The following is an 18,777-nucleotide window of genomic DNA, read 5'->3' on the forward strand; positions in this document are numbered from 1 at the left end:
AAGACTTTTTTGTTACTAGTTATTCAATCAATCAGTTTACAATTAATTTCTTAAATTCTCTTGTATGTCAAAAATTCTTTAATACAATGTATTTTTAAAAAAAATAGTAAATTTCCTCAGAAAGAATGTTTTCGAAAACAAAATATTTCTTTTCAATAATATGGATAGCGGATACACCAATTCTTTAATGGGGGCAAAACTAGCATCTAGAAGCATAATTCAAATAAATATCTGATGAGATTATGCAGTCATTTATGTAAATGTGTTTTATTCAATTAGTTTTAACCCTTGAATAAAATTTCTAACCGTCATTTTTGTTCTCAAAATAAGTTTTCATTAAAAAATGGAACACCTATCACACTCACACATCTTAAACTAGTTTTTGTTTGAGTTCATCTCTTTCAACACCATTCTTTTTTTTTTTTTTGGCTGGTAATTGCATATTTATTGTTCAAGTTATCAATCAGGGGGAAAAATTAATAACACCAAATATTAGAATGAAATACTGTCGAAATATTTTCACAGGTAAGTAAAAATTCCTATAATCGCTAATCAACGTAAAAACAATGAAAAAACTAGTAATATTTGCTCTTTTAGTGGGAGAACTTATATGTTGAAGTGTTGTACACAATCAGACACAAGTTGGGTGCGAACAGCAGCAGCTATGAATCATACACTGAAGATATGTATGAGTATGCCAGAGAAACCTTTTATATGAGTCAAGAAGAACATGCGAAATTCATGGCAATTGCTGAAGAAGAAAAGGTATGTCATAAAAATAATTTCCAGTTAGCTGTACTAAAGCGAAAGTTAAAAAGTATACTCTTAACTAAGAAAGTTTTAATATTGTTTTCGTTAGTAGCGCAAAATGGTTCTCTTTCTCTCCTTGCTGATATACGAGGGCAAATCAAAAAGTATTTGCGCCTATTTTTTATCTGCCAAAAAATATATACATACAGGTATTAATAAATATACGTAGTACACTATGCCACTTACACTTTCTGCGCATAGCCACCACACCGGTTCAGACATTTGTCCCATCGCAGCACTAAATTAGAGATCCCCCTGTGATAGAATTCTTCCGACTGTCTGTGGAACCACCGTCGGACTGCGTTCTTGTCTTCTTCGTCACGTGTGAATCTCTGTCCTGGCAGAAACTTCTTCAGTTGAACGAAAACGTGATAATCACTAGGGCAAGGTATGGACTGTGAATTGCACTATTGCACTGTGAATTGAACTATTGAAGTAAATTAAGTGCCAAAGTTAAAAATTGTGTGTTTTGCACAAGCTCATGAAACGAAGCTCCAAAAAATTCACTGAATAAAAAGTTGTACATCAACAACACTAAATGAATCTCCCGTAGGCTGCATGCGAACAGCTGAAATCCCCATATGTAATCTAAAATCATTTAATAAGAGAAACCGTATAAGAAATTAAATTTTGCGATGAAGTTGATTGAAGATGATTCGTTTTCTGTGGATCAAGGGGCTTTTGTCCCTTGATCCACAGAAAACGAATAACACTTCGCTGGTCATAAGCTCTGGACGTTTGAAGAACAACAGCCATCTTGAATGACTTATAGCAGCTCCGGTCATTGAAGCAAAAGTCAGATGCGGCTGGTACGGTTCAAGGAACTGTCAGTGCTGGGAATGTATATGTTTGCCTTGTATTAACAGCCATATTTTGGCTAAAAAAAAAGGCGCAAATACTTTTTGATTGACCCTCGTAACTTTTAGGTCTTTAATTTTCGGCATACATAATTTTGCTTTTGACATAATTTTCGTGGTTGACTTTAATTAAACTATTGAAGTAAATTAAGTGCCAAAGTTAAAAATTGTGTGTTTTGCACAAGCTCATGAAACGAAGCTCCAAAAAATTCACTGAATAAAAAGTTGTACATCAACAACACTAAATGAATCTCCCGTAGGCTGCATGCGAACAGCTGAAATCCCCATATGTAATCTAAAATCATTTAATAAGAGAAACCGTATAAGAAATTAAATTTTGCGATGAATTTATGTATAATACACACAAAAGTGCACTTTATGTAAAAATTAATTTAATCTTTCAATAGAAAAAGAATGAGAGTCTTGGTTTTTTCACTTACCCCAGAGTAAGTATTAATGGGGTAGATGGAAAAACATAAATTTGCACATCAAAAATTGCTGGGAAGGTGAAATTAATAACAAAAACTTTTTAGTAACTTAAGATAACCAGTGAAACTAATTGAAACCACAATTGTGTTGAAATACGCGCCAGAGAACACTGAGACCAGTTTCGTGACAAACCTCAGGGTCTCCCTCGCTTTACCCAAACATGTTCGATTCCACTCCGACCAATAACAGTGGAGTGGGAAATTTAATCGCATTACTTTCGGAATGCACCCTGTATTTCTTAATTTTCGATTTATAAATCTCTGATTCATGCTTTGCGTAACTAACAAATTAAAGTAGCAGTAAATGATTGGATCAATTTCTCACCATTTAAAAGAAAAGGTGGGAATTATTATGTATGATTTTACTACCCCATTTGAGTGCGTATTATTTTATACGCTAAAAAAGAGGTATTTTTTTTAGGTGCTGGAAACGTTCTTGTTCCAAATATTTTCCATCTGAAATGCTTATAGATTACATGAATACTGCAAAAAATTTTAACAATTAATGAGCTAAAATTCATTTTTAAACAAATATTATATTATACACTTTCTGAGATTTTCTAAACGAGGCTAAAGCGAGATTTTTTTTGCTCAAAAATTGTCCAAATAAATCTAGATTTAATACGAAAAATTGTAAAGAATTTGAAAGCAATCTTTTAAATGATTTCTTCTGGATTCGTTCTCTAAAAATATTGACGTAAGAATTCAATCTATTTTAACCTTTGAATTCAATTTTCCTCGTCCTTTTTTCCATGAAGAAAGGTAGTCCTCCAGAAAATGTCGACTATCTATCAGATTCCTAACACACAAAATGAATAAATCTAAACACACAAACACTATATCATTGGTGGTTTTGTCACTCCAAGTAACGTATACTGTGAATAATATTCAAAAATAAGTATTTATATTCGAGCTTATTTATATTTTAAAGTAACCGAGAATTTGTGTTTCTTTTCTTTTTTTTTTCGTGAAGGCTCTTTGATAAATAAGTGAATTTTGGGAAATCAGCTTTGAAGTTTTCAGCTACACTTTTTTATCTTCTTTATACAATCAGTATTATTTCGTTGCGATGTTCTTTAGGAGGAATTTATAACAGAATTTATAACAGAAATTTTCGTTAGGATTCGAACCTTTCTGCAATAAATTTTGTTTCTGTATCAGCGATTCTTTTCATGTCAATTGTTTTGATATAGACTGATCTTCTGCACTTCACAAAATATTTTTATTTAAAGAATGTTCTAAAAGATGAAAAATTCCATTTCAAAGAGGTATACGAAAATAAATTTTGAACGTTTTTTTAGTTGTTTTATAACTCTTGTTCATTATTGTTGGTATTACACACGTTTCACCATGATCTATAGGAAGTAGACGGCACGTGTAGCGTAAGTCAGAAAGAAATTTGCATCACAAAAAGAACGAAGGAGATGTCCGGAACCGAACCCGCGATCTCCTCTAGTGCGAGCAGACAGCTGTCGGCAGGGGCGTAGCTAAGGGGGGGGGGGTTTGGGGACAACCCCCCCCCCCGAAAAGTTAGTCTCAAAAAAAAAAGAGAAAAAGAAGAGAGAAGAGAAAGGAAAAAATTCCAAGCGATTACACACACACACACACACACATATATATATATATATATATATATATATATATATATATATAAAAGAAGTAACCCCCCCCCGAAAGTCGGGTCTAGCTACGCCACTGGCTGTCGGAGCAAGTACTTCCGACTGCTTGACCACGGAAGCCCCTTTAACGTCCTATATTTCTCATAGCAGTAGATTTTCAAGAAATTGCAACTTGTTTGAGAAAATAAAATTATTAGTGTGTTTTAAGTATACTAAGCAAAACGTGAGGCCTGATTTTTCTTTTTTTTTTCTGGGGGGGGGGATTGGATGTGACTATCATGTTTTCCACATTTTACAACTGATGTAATTGATAACAAGTATATTCGTAGAGTCTTAGGAAAAGGAAACATGTCCAAACATGTTTATGTGCTTAGCTCGTTAATTGTGAATTAGTTTACGTAATTACGTTATTAAATGAAATTAATAATTTGTGCCTCATTTTTATCACCTTTTTACGGTCTGGAATATCTTCAATGTAAACATAAATATACTTTCTAGAACAAATCAATATTTTTCACTTTTACAGCACATTATGCAGCGAAAACTTAGGGATCCTTGTGCATGCCAGGATTATGCTTTTATTCCACTTAAAAGCCTTAAAAATTCTTGCGGCTCCTCAGAGTAGCACTAAACGTTACTTTGACGCAAAATTTCGTGGTTTAAAAGGCGAAAGAAATTCTTTATCCACTTATAAGCTAATAAAAGCGTTTGAAAAAGCGTGCAAAGTGGTGGCTTAATCTCCATAGAAATACTTCTTGTTTTCTTAAAATAAACGGAGATAATTTTGCTACGGCAAATTTGCATCCACTCTGTTTTGGGTGTGACGCTTTTTTCTTTCAAACTTTTAATGCTTAAACAAATATCCTGCTGTATGAACGGTTCTGCTTGCGTTTGCTTAATTAACTAGCAAAATCGATTTTCTAAAGGTAAACGCATTTAATAAGTAGACGTTCTTTTGCTTTATTTTTTAGCCTCCTATTTCCGTGCTGAATGTGACGGTGATGGAAGCACGTGGTCTAGAAGCTAAAGATCCTAATGGTAAGCTTATGTTTTCAGTGCACTTATGTTGGATAACCAGAGCCAAATTTAGCTCCACGTCGCCTCTAGGCAAATCAGAAATCCGCCGCCCACCCCCATCAAAAAAAAAAAAAAAGATGAAAATTTCTGTGAATTAAAAAAAAAAAAAACGCATGTGATCTCCCCAAAATTACTTATTTGGAAAATTTAGAGACAAAATTGCAACATTGAGATTATTATTATTATTTTTAATTTTTAAAATTGTTTTTTAATGATGCTTAACGTTCCATCCGATTAGGTGTTCTGAATGTATGATATTCGTGCATACTCGTATTTTATCATTCGGCAAATTGCGAATTGTTTTCATCTGTGAATCAACGATTTAAATAATTTCCTCCGTGTTATTACGTTCACTCACTTTACGTTTCTAACCACTCCTCATTGCTCGATGGTATTTCACTTGTAAATTGCTACTGGATTACATTCCAAAAAGCCCAAAGATTCTGCTTTTGAAAACTGCCCACTTGAAAAAAAGTATCACTTTTTAAAAACTTTTTGAGGACTCCTTTTTGTTCATCGGTTTTTAACTAAGAGAGCAAGCTTTTTTCATTTAAAATCATTCAGCCTTTTTCGCTCATCACTCAATTTCATTTGCCACCCAGACTTACTACTATTAAGCGAAAGGTTTTTAAATATTAATAATGTAGAAGAGAAAATACACGTCAATCACTGAAGAAACCATAATTGAATAAACTTTACTATGGCACTAAAAATATTTGTCAAACTCCATTCTTGTTGGAGCTTCTGGTCAAACGCAATGACACTTGCTTTTCTGCAATCGACACCTCCATTCGTCTTCACACTTACTGTTTTACACACATCTATTTCCACATGCTTGAAAAATATTTCATTTTCATAAGATAAGTGAAAGTAAAACTTATTAAATTGCAAGAAAAGGATGTCACTATGGAAAATGAAAGAATATTAGCTTCAATAATAATAATTGAAAAAAAAAAAAAATACGTGGTTAAAGCAAAATTTTGCCGCCCCTGAAACTTTTGCCGCCCTAGGCAGCTGCCTACTCCGCCTATTGGGAAATTATGCCCTTTGGATAACACTTATATTCTAGATAGTATGACGATTACACATTTATTTAAGTACCATTTATTTTTGACCTAGATCTTCATTTGGTTTTAATACTTACCTAATTCTTGTAGAAAAAAATTTATTTCATCTATTATATAAAATATCTAATGCTGGTAACCTTCTTGGCTGGTCTGTGAAATTAAACAAAATAGAAGTGGTTGTTTTAATCACATGTGGGTGAACGAAATTGAACGATGATTTGCTAAACAGAAATTGTGAGTCTGATGTACTAGTTGTTTTTTAATGATACTGCCCTGATACCTATTTTGACGTTGAGTTCGCTCATAATTTTATAGTTTGAAATCTTTAGACCACACTATCGTAACTCTTTCTTCAAGTTCATTCTCTGTCCGTGCGTTTGGGCAAGTTCAGAGGGAGTTTTTACGATTCGAATCAAGGAGACTAATTTTCTTACAAAACAGACTAATAAACAAGCACTTGTACGATTCGGACAAAGAAAATCTGGTGATGGTAGCAGTTGTTGACATGCAAAGACACATACTTGAACTAATTTTATTGACGATCAAAAATGTTCAGATAAATTTCAGCTATAAAAATGTACCACACAACTAATCGTTTAAATTTTAACCCTGCGTTTTATATAAGGCCCAAATGAAAGTAATACAATTATTATCAGAAATTAACTATTTGTTTTTTGCTTCGTTTGTAGAAGTAATTTATTGATAAATCCTTTTACTTATGTGTTCCTAATTTGAAACACCGGTTATGTCACCATTTAGAATCGGAAACAAATAAGCTTAAAAACAGATAGAAACATGATTAGAACCACGATATATGTTTTTATTAGGTATCGTAAAATGCTGATAAAATTAACGCCAACTAAATTCGGTTTCGTATGCACACAAAAGAGGGAAAAATGAAATATCTGAGAAAAGCTCTTACTGAAATCGTAACTACTAAATACACTCGTTAAAAAAGATTACTAATGTTAGAAATATGAATTGTGATGGGTTTCCAAAATGTTATTTTTTGCAATAGCATTTAATCTCATTTGAAATCCTGAGAAACTTTCAACTATTTTCACTTGTGTTTTACTGCGCACTTAAGCACAGTAACCGTTGCAGCTAATTTCGATAAGTTTCTTACACACGTGGTTGAATTTCCTTATTCATTAGAAACAAAGAAGTAGAGATATAGTCTGAGCATGAACTTGACTGTGTTACGTAAAAAATGTCTTTTTGTTCTTGAAAACGCACCATGTGCTTCTTATGTGCTAATTTTTATCACAAATGCTTGCTGAGGCATTATTAATAAAATAAAAAGTGGACATCTTATTTTCTATACCATTCTTGTTATAAATGACAAGCGGGTTTTGTAAATTCTGAGATATAATTTCTCAACCATAAAAGAATGAAAAAAATCACAACATTCAAAATCACATTTAAAGTTAATAACGCAGGAACTCGTTGAAACACATGAAAGACTGCCATGTACTATTTTCTAACCTCGATGCATCAAAATGTACGGTGAAGTATTTGAAAAAAATATAAATTTTATTCTTCCAGATGCTTGAAGAGAACAGGTTGTACCATTGCAAAAAAAAAAAAAAAAAATGGATGTAAAGATATCCGACAAGGCCAAATGTCTTTATACCAAAGAATTGAAGATATTGAGGATTGTCTTCAAGTCCAAACAATCTCCTTTTGCATTGCAAAAGTGGTTCGTTGAATCCCCGAAACACGCGTAGTCTAATTTTGCTGCGAACCTCGTGCCTTTTTACGCTGTTTTATTTTCTTTCACTTTTCAAGCACGAAATCAATTCTTATGCTGTACAATTGTTTAATTTAATACATTGTTTTTACAATTCCCAGAGCTTTTGAGTAAAAAAAGTAGTTCTTCAAATTTAAACTCTTCACGTTTAATGATCACACTTATGTTTTTACTTCTAAACGAGATCTTTAACAACGATAAAGGGGAAAAAAGAAGAAATTACGCAACGGAAGAAATCGAAATTGCTCGATCGTTTAATGTTTTAAACGTGACTCGCTTAAATCATCACCATGAATCTCAATGTACTTCTTGACGCTACGTTCTGAGCATTTAATCATGTGAATATTCCCATTTTCGATGATATACAGTCAATTCGTCATGTGCTGTACAGTTTACTGTATCTGCATCGTGAAGTTTAAAAGCACACTATTACCATTGGAAAAATAATTCAATATATGTGACTTTTCTTTGTTTATCAATAAAATTATACTTAAATTATTTCTTTTATTGAACACAGTTTTAACTTGCTTTGTTATATCTCACAAAACTATGTTTAAATATGCATCAGATCACATTGTGTTTCATGTATTTTTCCCACTTACTTTCTTGAAATTTCCAAAATAAATAATGCATTCCTCGCACACTTTGATTTTGGTTTACTAAAATCTTTTAATGTGGATAAAAGCTTAAGCTGCTTAAGCAAATTGAAAGCTTTTTATTTCCTTTCAGTTTACTATAATTAATTAAATTTAGCTTTAATGGGTAAATTTTCGGAAAATCTCACACTGAGAAGAATTTGCAGATCAAACATTTTAGTCATCCGCAATAGCGCAGAGTTTATGGCTTTGAAATAGTGAGGTAAAGCTAAAAGACGAAATTTGTTTCTTTGAAACAAACAAAGAACATTGTTTTAAGACCACAAGTGCTTTCTTAGTGTTAATGAATGATCTAATCTGCGATGAAGCTTCATTGTTCAGCGTTTATTTAGATACCGAAACGAAGAAAGTTGGTATCACTGATATTTTGGAAAGTTTAATTTAATTCCTCTGGAATTCCATCGTAATTTTGCTTCAAAACAAAATTTGTTGCAGATACATTCCTTACTTATTAATTAGCATTTTAGAAAACTCGTAACAAGTTTATTTTTAAACCAATTTTTATGGTTTAAAAGAGTAATGTTATAATGCTGATGACTGAAAACAATAGAGTGATAGTTAATACTTTTCGTTTAGGTTTTAATTTTGCTATCCAGAAATGTTATTTGAAATGAAAATAAAAACGCAGACACTCTAATACGTACCTATGAGAAAGAAAGAACCAATTTTACTAAACGCTATCACACAATAAAAGAACAAATATCTTTAAGAATTGGTATCTATAATGTATGTTTTCATTCTTATCATGGGAATATCGTCTAAAATTCAAATATCTGTTACACTTCAATGTCATTGTATTTATAATTAACAATGCCAAACGGACCGCACTAAGATTTGAATTTCTTTGAAATTACCTTTCATTATACCCAGAATTAAGTCGTTGGTCAAGACTTTTGAACTACTATCTGTCACTTTTGCAAGCTGTAGTAAATTTAAAAATGCACATTTTTTATTATAGGTATATATATCTTAAATTTTATGCGAAAATCTTCACAGTGAATGACATTTTCAGTTATATAACAATCTTTTGAAAAGTTATTTTCATTTTTCAAGAATATCACTGCTTTTCAAAAGAGCCAGGATAAAAAAAAACAGGAGGAATTTAGAAGGCTCTATTTATTTGGTTATTTTGCTAGTAAAACCCCTAATCTACTAAAAGCTATTTTTGTTCTGAATACTTTTAATGATTTTTAAGTGGCTAATTTGGTTTTGCTTACTATATTGTATTGAACAATTACATTAATTTTTTACTTATTTAATTTTGTGTCTAACCGACTAATTCTTTTGCATTTATCATTTCAAAGGATCTTCGGATTTAGTAGTTCACGAAATGAAAAAACGGCTTTACTTTTAGTCTTTACTTTAGTCTTGCTTTACTTTTTTTATGTTTAATTTATTTCACATTTCTCTTAGTTAAAACCATAGACGATGAAAATAAGAGCATTCTAAAGCAACTGCTGTAAGATATGGTAAGAATTAATTGCCATGTTTTGCTAAGTGTTGCAACTGTGCGTAAAAATCATCATACAATACAGTTTAATCATGAATGTAGCACAAAATTACTACTGAACAAAAGATACGAACATTTTTAGCATTCACTAACTAATAATAATATTTCTTTAACTTTATTTGCTATCGTAGCAGTCTTGTAATTTAAGTATTTCATAACATTATACTAACTGACAATGTAAACATAAAAACAACAATAGTCTGAAAACATTTACGCACAAAATATTCGAGTTTGCTCATTGTATTTACATCATCACATGACATGCAAAAAGATAACCAAGTCAAAAATTTTCAACGATCTGAAACAGAAAAGGCTATTATCTCTTTATTGTTTGCTCAAGCAGTTAGCTTGATTATCTCTTTATTGTTTGTTCAAACATTAAACTTGATTCTCTGCTCAAACGTGAAACTTAACTATCTGCTCCAAAACTGCTCTTTATGATTAGCACTACATAAAATTTTATCATTTAAACGAAAACATTTAAACACAAAATCTAGGAATTTATTCAGATTTTTCATCAACATTTGACATGGAAAAAATGTCCCATGTTAAAAATGCCTAAGAGCTAAAAACAGAAATCTTGTCACTTTACTGTTAGCTTAAACATCAAACCTGATTATGTGTTCCACCGTCGCCCTTTATTACATGTTCAAACATGAAATTTTACCATCTTCTAAAACACGACTCTTTATCATACACTAAATCATAAATCTTCAATACTAAAACGAAAATATTTATACTAGACGAATTTGTTCATTGTAAGTACATCCTCACTCTATATACAAAAAGTAATCAATATCAAAAAATTTCAACAGCTTGAAACGGAAAAATTAATAATCACTTTATTGTCTGCTCAAACATAAAACTTGATTATCAGCTCAAACATAAAACTTGATTATCTGCTCCAACATCACACTTTATTTATCTGCTCAAACATGAAACTGAACCATCTGTTCCAACATATCTCTTTGTTATATGCTTAAACACAAAGCTTCATTATTACATTTGTTTCAGGTTTCAGTGATCCTTATTGTATGCTGGGCATCCAAACTGACCCGGATCGTGACAGCCGACGTCGTTCAGATGGAGACGAAGAAGGCAGCCATCGCCGCAGCCTTAAGAGATTTGGTGCATCCTTTAAAAGGAAGGATAAAAGGGATAGAAGTAACAGTGATGTATTACCGGCCAAGTTTATTCGGACAACCACAGTGAAGAAAGCTACATTAAATCCCAGATGGAGAGAGAAATTCCGATTGTAAGTCACTGCCTGTTTTCCATGTCCTTTTTAGCTGGCCATGTGGTTTTTTGCTACGGCATAGTTTTTGATATTGACATGAATATGAATTGATTTTGTAAGCATGGAAGATATTTTTGATCGTTTAATTCTAATGTAGTGAAGAAAAGGGTAGTTGCTCAGAGTGGTTTCATTTTTGGATATTTTGCATTGTTTATGGGTTTTCTTGGAAATTTAATACTTAACTGTTTTTTCCTGTTGGAATGATATAATAAATTTCGGCTCCAGGTGTCATTTTGTCTTTTTTGTTTTTTCTAAATTTCTATTTTTTGTATTCATACTGTCTCCTGTTCCACCGTGTTGCTGTTTTCGGATGACTTTTCATCCAGAAGCTCACACTTCTTTGTTTTGAAAAAGGTGTTCCTTGTAACACCGAAACACGTGTCTGCAGTTATTTACAATTTTTGTGCTTCAAAACGTTTGTTGTTTATTTTAAAAGGGTCATGGTTCATTAAATTAGTAGCTAAGTATTTGCGCATTGACTTTTGTAATTGGCGTGCAAAACACACGTTAAAAGTAGTTTATATCAATCAATGTGTTATTGAGACAATGGTATCCGTTTAACATCACTGAAGTATTAGCAAATGCGCCAGTTATATAGCTCCAAAAACATGCAAGTTCATACGAGTTTCAAAAAGTTACATTAAAGAACTTTTTGATAAAAGTGACTGGAGAAAACAGTCTCCTAATCTCCTTCATATAGTGTCTCCTTTTGTCCTCAAATGTAAGAAAAGGCCACTTTACTGTACATCTCTGATATCTATCGACTCACACAAAATTAGTTCGTTGCATAAGGCTGTGCAGTGCACCGCAAAGCATTTTTTCTAAAATTCGATTATGTTCCTTTAAATCGGTTTTTCACATAAATTAGATAATATGGGAAATAAATATTTCCTTCACATTTTTAAGTTTCATGTCTTTCAAAAGCTTGGAATTTTCTGCGTAAGAACAAGTCTGTTCGAAGTTTCTACGTGCATTAGGAGAGCTGTGGGAATCGTTTAAAGAATACCAAAGTCCAAGGCTTACCTTCAGCAAGTCTATAAACTATTGTATTATATCAGCTTCTCTCTAAACTATTTTGTATGTATGCACGATTTCAGTTTTTATGGACAAAAGTAAAACGTTTTCTTTTTTTTTCTAGGGACATTGACGATGCTAGGTCCGATCGTTTGCATCTGGACATTTGGTATGTACTTAGTTTATATCTTCAAGTAGCATTATACTTTAACTTAAATTGGTTTTTGAATATGTGTGTTGTAATTTAGGCAAGATTTTTTTAAAGACAAACATATATATATATATATATATATATATATATATATATATATATATATATATATATATATATATATATATATATATATATATATATATATATATATATATATATATATACATATAAACATGTTTTTTTAAACTAATCCATCAAATAACGAAACTGCCAATAAGTAAAACCTATTCTTCTATTTTCAACAAACACGTACCTTCAATTGCATATCTTATTCCTGGATTTTACGCGCTATTATGCCTATACCAGTTTTCGCAGTTCAATTACTAATCAGATATGATAAGAGAAGAGTGCTTTTGTTGATTTAATGAAATGTGTGTGTGAGTCTTGTTTTTGAGTCCTTCAACAAATGCAACGCTATTTCCGCTTTCTTATGATTTCAGCATCTTCAGCAATGCGGTAAGCTTATAAAGCCAGTGGCAACGCTATGGGGAAAGGGCGGAGGTGGCGGTACGCCCCATGTCATCAGTCTGGGAGGTGACACCCTAAGTGGAATTGCAAATTTTTGTAAAATTTAAATACTTAAATTCAGAAAACCTCCCTCTTTATTTTTGTTTTCTTTTCTTGGTTAAAAGCAGTTGCATCACCACGGAAATGAGGGAGGGGGAGGGCGCTTGTGTTGGAATACTCTTATCTGGAAGGGGCTGATACTAAATTGGATGTAAGAATTTCATTTTTTCATGTTTAAACATTAAAAAAACCCCTTTTATTTCGCCTTTTTTGCGTTTGTAGGGGAGGGGGCGGTAACACCTCAAATTACCGCCCCGGGCCTTTACCCATGCTAGATACGCAACTTTATATATATATATATATATGGTGTCCCAATAAATTTAAGTCGCTTTTTCAAGTCGCACACCCTCTTATATATTTCTTTTTATGTCAAAGCAATTGTAAAAAAAATCATTTAATTTGAACAGCGACAACCCTGGCCGACTTGCGTCTGAAAGTATGAACCAACACTGTACCAGGCCGAGTCGGAAAAAAAACCCTTTTGTTGGAAGTTCGAAATTTCATGTTGATAAAACTTTGCCATTATAGTCCCACTTTACCTCAACAATACATATCCCAATTCAAAAATGTTTAGATGGCCAACAGGAGACGTAATATTTATATTTTTTCTCCAAAAAAAAAAAAAAAAAAACAGATTTGTTTTCTATATACTTTTTTTAAAATGTAAAGTAAATTTTAAGAAATTTTATATTACAAAAATTATTAGCGAACACATTTTCAAATCAACATTTGTAAACTAACAATAAAAAAATTGTTTATTTAATATGAAAAAGTTAACTTAAACTTGCAAAAAATACATATCTTTCAGTACTATGTGGGAGATTTAACTATCAAAGTAGAGTAATACTTTCTATCCAACGCTAATTACATACATTACTGTTGATATTTTTTAGCCTGATAATTTCTTACAATTTACCTTTCATTTTTAATATATATATATATAATAATATATATATATATATATATAGTATATATATATATATATATATATATATATATATATATATATATATATATATATATATATATATATATATATATATATCAACAAATCAATTCTTTGAAGAAAATTATAAATTTTTGTCATAGTGTGAGATACCTAAAGCTAATCCTAAAGGTAAAGGTTTTAATTTAAATAAATATTTTTGTGATGTGGTACATATGGGGTATATTGGCAGCGTTTTACCGACAGAAATTTTGAGTTTCTAAAAAAAAAAGTTTTCTTTCGATTCGACCTAGCTTACAAGTACTGGTTCACACTTTCAGACGCAAGGCGGCACGGGTTGTTGTTGCTCAAATTTTATGAAATGTTTTATACAATTGTTTTGACATAAAAGAAAAAAAATCAAAGGGTGCGTTACTTGAAAAATTGACTAGACCCACGGTCTAAAAATTGTTTTTCTCAGCCGAAAAACCTGTTTTAAAGAACCAGAATGAGGTTTTCGGTTAAACTTATAACTTTAATTTGCGCTATAACCGACAGAGCTGAATAGCTTGATCGGCAGAGCGTTCTCTTCGTAACCAGGAGTATGCGTGTTCGGGCCCACGTCCGGACAATCTGCAACAAAAAATTAGAGAAATATCGCGCAGTACATGAACACTTAAGTGAATAACAACTATGAAGGAATAAGATGAATGAGAAGAAAACGCAAATTGCTGATATGAAAACTTGAAGTGACTTTGTGCTAAATTACTTCGGAATTGTACGTTTTTTTTTCTTTTTAAGCTTTGGCTCTGGTAAGAAAATTAAAGCATAATGTAAGCGAAAATATAAGTAACAGGTTTAAGATTTCAGACTACAATAGAATTGTTTTTTGTTCAGAAAAAAAATAATAAATCGTATATTAAAATATAGATTCTTCTAATGGGTTTTTGACTCTTTGTACAAATAAAAAAATTACTACCTCAATTTGAAGGGTAAAATATATATTTTTTCTTCTTTTTGCAAAAAAAAAAAAAAACAAATAGCTTATCACATTTTTACTACATTCGAAAAGCTACGCTTGAAAAAGAGCATAGTTCAATTTATTTTGTATTTTAACCGTGCTGTTAAATGATGAACACGTGCTGCCATCTAAGTCATAACGGTTCAAGCAGCCTGCGGTAACAAATTGCAAAAATTTTCAAGAATAAAAAGAATGTTTCTTCAATATCTTATCTTATATATTATTCCCTTCTCATTTTAAAACTTATCAGGCTGGCTAATGAAGAAAAATAGACTTACGGTCGAAAAATCAAGTTTTCGAAAACGCCCTTTGCTGTTTCAAAACCTTGATGCTGCCTGTAGTTCTTATGCATTTTTTAAAAGCAAAGTTCTAATGCAGTTTTCCATTTTTTACGTCGCTTTCGGCAAAAAAAAAAAAAAAAAAAAAAAAAAAAAAATAGCCTGTGTGTGTGTTCATATTTTAATAAAGCTTAAAAGCACTGGACTTAGTTGTTCGGTTAAATTGATAAGTTTTTTTCGGTAGAGCGTTCGGCTATAAACTATCTGAACTTCGGGCAAGTTTGGGCTGTCGGAAAGAATTTCAAATTTATATTAGTATTACGCATTACATGTACTCATAACATACAAACGTAATAAAATAAATGCAGTGGGAATGCTACTTGGTGTTTCGACTCCTTTATGCAGGCTACAGTTATCATTCGGATAAGTTGACTGTTAATCGAAGAGTGTTTTTCCTTTTTTTTTAAAGCTTTGACTACATCCAGACCACTCGGCATAATGAAAGCATAAACAAGTATTAGATTTACCTAAAGGAAATTCTTTTTGTGCAGAAAAACATTTTCATTGTATGCTGAAATGTAGATGTTTCTAATAGCAGTGTTCGACCTTTTGTACAAATGAAAAAATACTACGCCAAATTAAAACTACGAGTTTCACCCAGTAAACCTTTAATTTTGTATTCGCGCGAATACGATATAAAGCATTAAAAGTATTATCAACTTCATTAGCAAGAAATCATTTTCTACTCCTCTGCTTTCTGCTGAAAAATAAATACATTTTGTCTACGTTCGAAAAATTACACTTAAGAACGGACTCAGTTCAACTGGTTTTGGTTTTGAATATTAAGTGTTCGATTAAAAGAGAAACATGTGCTGGCATTTAAACCGTAACTGTTAAAGCAACCTTCTATGTGAAATAGTTCAATATTCAAAGATAAAAACACTTATTTTCAATCTAATTTATTACTTCTCTAGAATGTTCGTTTCAATTGCTACGTGAGATCTTCGTCATTCTTTAATCAAATTCCATAATTTTCGAATAACTTTAAATCGTATCATGCTGGTTAATGACAAAACATAGAAGCATGATCTTATTATTACTATTATTTTTTTTTTTTACAAAAAGCTTTTTTTGCTGTTTTTTACTATGCATTCCTTCAATGAATAGCTTTCGAAAAGGAAGGCGCAATTGCTAGGTTTGTTGGGGTGTCGGGCTGTTAATCAGAAAGGCACCAATTAGAATCCGTGCCAATAAATATCTCTTTAATATTTCTTTTTTTCCCGTCAGATGCTCACATGGGCAGGACTGTATTTGCCACAACCTGTTTTTTTACATGCACAATTATTGCTTTTTCACGAGTCACTACTCAGCCACACTTTTAATAATATTTATGTTTGAATTGAAAATATGTACGACCAAAAGGTGAGCGATGATCAAATTATCACAACGTTGTATTTAACGAGGTTTTGTTACTGATGTCTTTAAATTACATACCTTCTCTTCTGCGCTTACTGTTTTTTCGGTTCTTCCTTTGAAATTCTTAAAGAGCGAAATACCTTATGAAACGATTCGAAGCACTGTGCGGAGTTCCGCACGGGTCGACTAGTACATATATATATATATATATATATATATATATATATATATATATATATATATATATATATATATATATATATATATATATATTCATGAATAAACAGTCTAAATAAAATTGAAGATTCAAAAAGCAAGAACATTAAAATGAAAAAAGGTGAACCAGGGACCGACACTTTCTCAAGGGGAGGACCGGTCCCTAAGTTCACAAGTCCCTTTCTGTTTAGCAAGAGGGAAGGTCCCAATAACTTGCTACCCTCCTCGAGAGCCTTGGAGGAAAATTGAACAAAAAAACATACCTGAAAAATAATGAACGAAAGCGTTTTCAGGTGAACCATCAAAATGAAGAAACAATCAGAAAATAGACCTTGAAAAAGAAATGATATGCACGTGCCAGGAAAATATGCAGTTAAGACACGGCAGCAGCAGAACCTGGAATTGTAAAACATGGAGTTGAAAAAAACCTGGAGTTAAAAAAACCTTGGAGAAGAAATAAATTGATAATAAAAATAATACTTAAAATACAAAATACTAAAAATAAAAACTGGATCGGAAATTACATCAGAAATTTTCAGATCTTCAGATCCAATAGACCTTCATAGCTTAGGTGGCCTTACTGCGCTAATACAATTGCGCTGTACTTCACTCTGCTGGGCGATTCCTTACTTTTCTAACGTAACTTAAATAAAAAGAATGAGGAACTTTATTATAGTCTAAAGTACTTTTCAATAAATTAAGATTTTTAGAGACAAAATCATTTCGTTGCAGATAGTTTTAATTTTATTGATTTCATTAATTAAGGTTTTACGAAAAACTTGAATAGAAATATTTGAATTCCATGAAATCAAACGATCAACATGGAATTGAAAGGAAAGTCGTTTGTCGAAAAAATCAATGGGGCAATTTGGGATCAATTTGGCCACCTAAGCTGTGAAGGTCTGTTGGGGTCTATTCTGAAAATTTCTGATGTAATTTCCGATCCAGTTTTTATTTTTAGTATTATTTTGTATTTTTAGTATTGTGATTATCATTTTTATTTCCTCTCCAAGGTTTTTTCAACTCCGGGTGTTTTTTTCAACTCCAGGTTTTTTCAACTCCATGTTTTACAATTCCAGGTTCTGCTGCTGCCGTGTCTTAGCTGCCTGTTTTCCTGGCACGTGCTTATCATTTCTTTTTCAAGGTCTACTTTCTGATTGTTTCTTCCTTTTGATGATTCACCTGAAAACGCTTCCGTTCATTATTTTTCAGGTATGCTTTCTTGTTCAATGTTCCTCCAAGGCTCTCGGGGAGGGTAGCAAGTTATAGGGACCTTCACTCTTGCTAAACAGAAAGGGTCTTGTAAACTTAGAGACCGGTCTTCCCCTTGAGAAAGTGTCGGTCCCTGGTTCATCTTTTTTCATTTTGATGTTCTTACTTTTTGCATCTTCAATTTTATTTAGATTGTTTATTCATGAATATGTTTGTACTGTTTTTGTTTCTAGCAGCTTTGCGTTAGCATTACAGTATACTTCAGTATTTATTATTTCATTTTTTTAATGTCTTTGACTTTATATTTAAAATATGTTCTTAAAATGTATCTCATAATGTATATATATATATATATATATATATATATATATATATATATATATATATATATATATATATATATATATATATATATATATATATGTGTGTGTGTGTGTGTGTGTGTTTATTTATTTATTTTCAAAAATCAGAATTAAGTTTCCGAAGTCTAAAGCGGGTTGGCTCCTTTTATGCAGTACCACAAGAAAATAGCATAAAGCAATTTGTTTGCATTTTAACAATCAATTATTTACACTTGAAACAAATGAATCTCTCTTGGATTAGCGCATTCTATAGAATTTGAGTGTTCTTATTGTGAAATAATGCTATTTTTTAAAGTCAGTGTTTACCTCTGTGCCGTTATATCCCACTGCTACTACACATTTACTGGATTGTTGTTTAATGTGAAAGAAAATCCGTTTTTTTTTTTTTTTTTTTTTTTTTTTTTACTATTACGTACCAAGA

At 31.6% G+C, this 18,777-nt stretch overlaps 1 protein-coding gene across 1 annotated transcript in view; it reads left to right on the forward strand.

Annotated features, from left to right (window-relative positions):
* LOC129231056 (BAI1-associated protein 3-like) overlaps nucleotides 1-18,777 on the forward strand; it is a 196,343-nt gene that overhangs the window by 7,686 nt on the left and 169,880 nt on the right. The window contains exons 3-6 of the mRNA XM_054865304.1: nucleotides 598-765; nucleotides 4,746-4,812; nucleotides 10,849-11,089; nucleotides 12,270-12,314. Of these exons, the coding sequence (XP_054721279.1) occupies nucleotides 598-765; nucleotides 4,746-4,812; nucleotides 10,849-11,089; nucleotides 12,270-12,314 (521 nt within the window). The remainder of the gene's footprint in view (nucleotides 1-597; nucleotides 766-4,745; nucleotides 4,813-10,848; nucleotides 11,090-12,269; nucleotides 12,315-18,777) is intronic.

The sequence above is a fragment of the Uloborus diversus genome, chromosome 10 (assembly GCF_026930045.1).
Source record: "Uloborus diversus isolate 005 chromosome 10, Udiv.v.3.1, whole genome shotgun sequence".
Classification (NCBI taxonomy): domain Eukaryota; kingdom Metazoa; phylum Arthropoda; class Arachnida; order Araneae; family Uloboridae; genus Uloborus; species Uloborus diversus.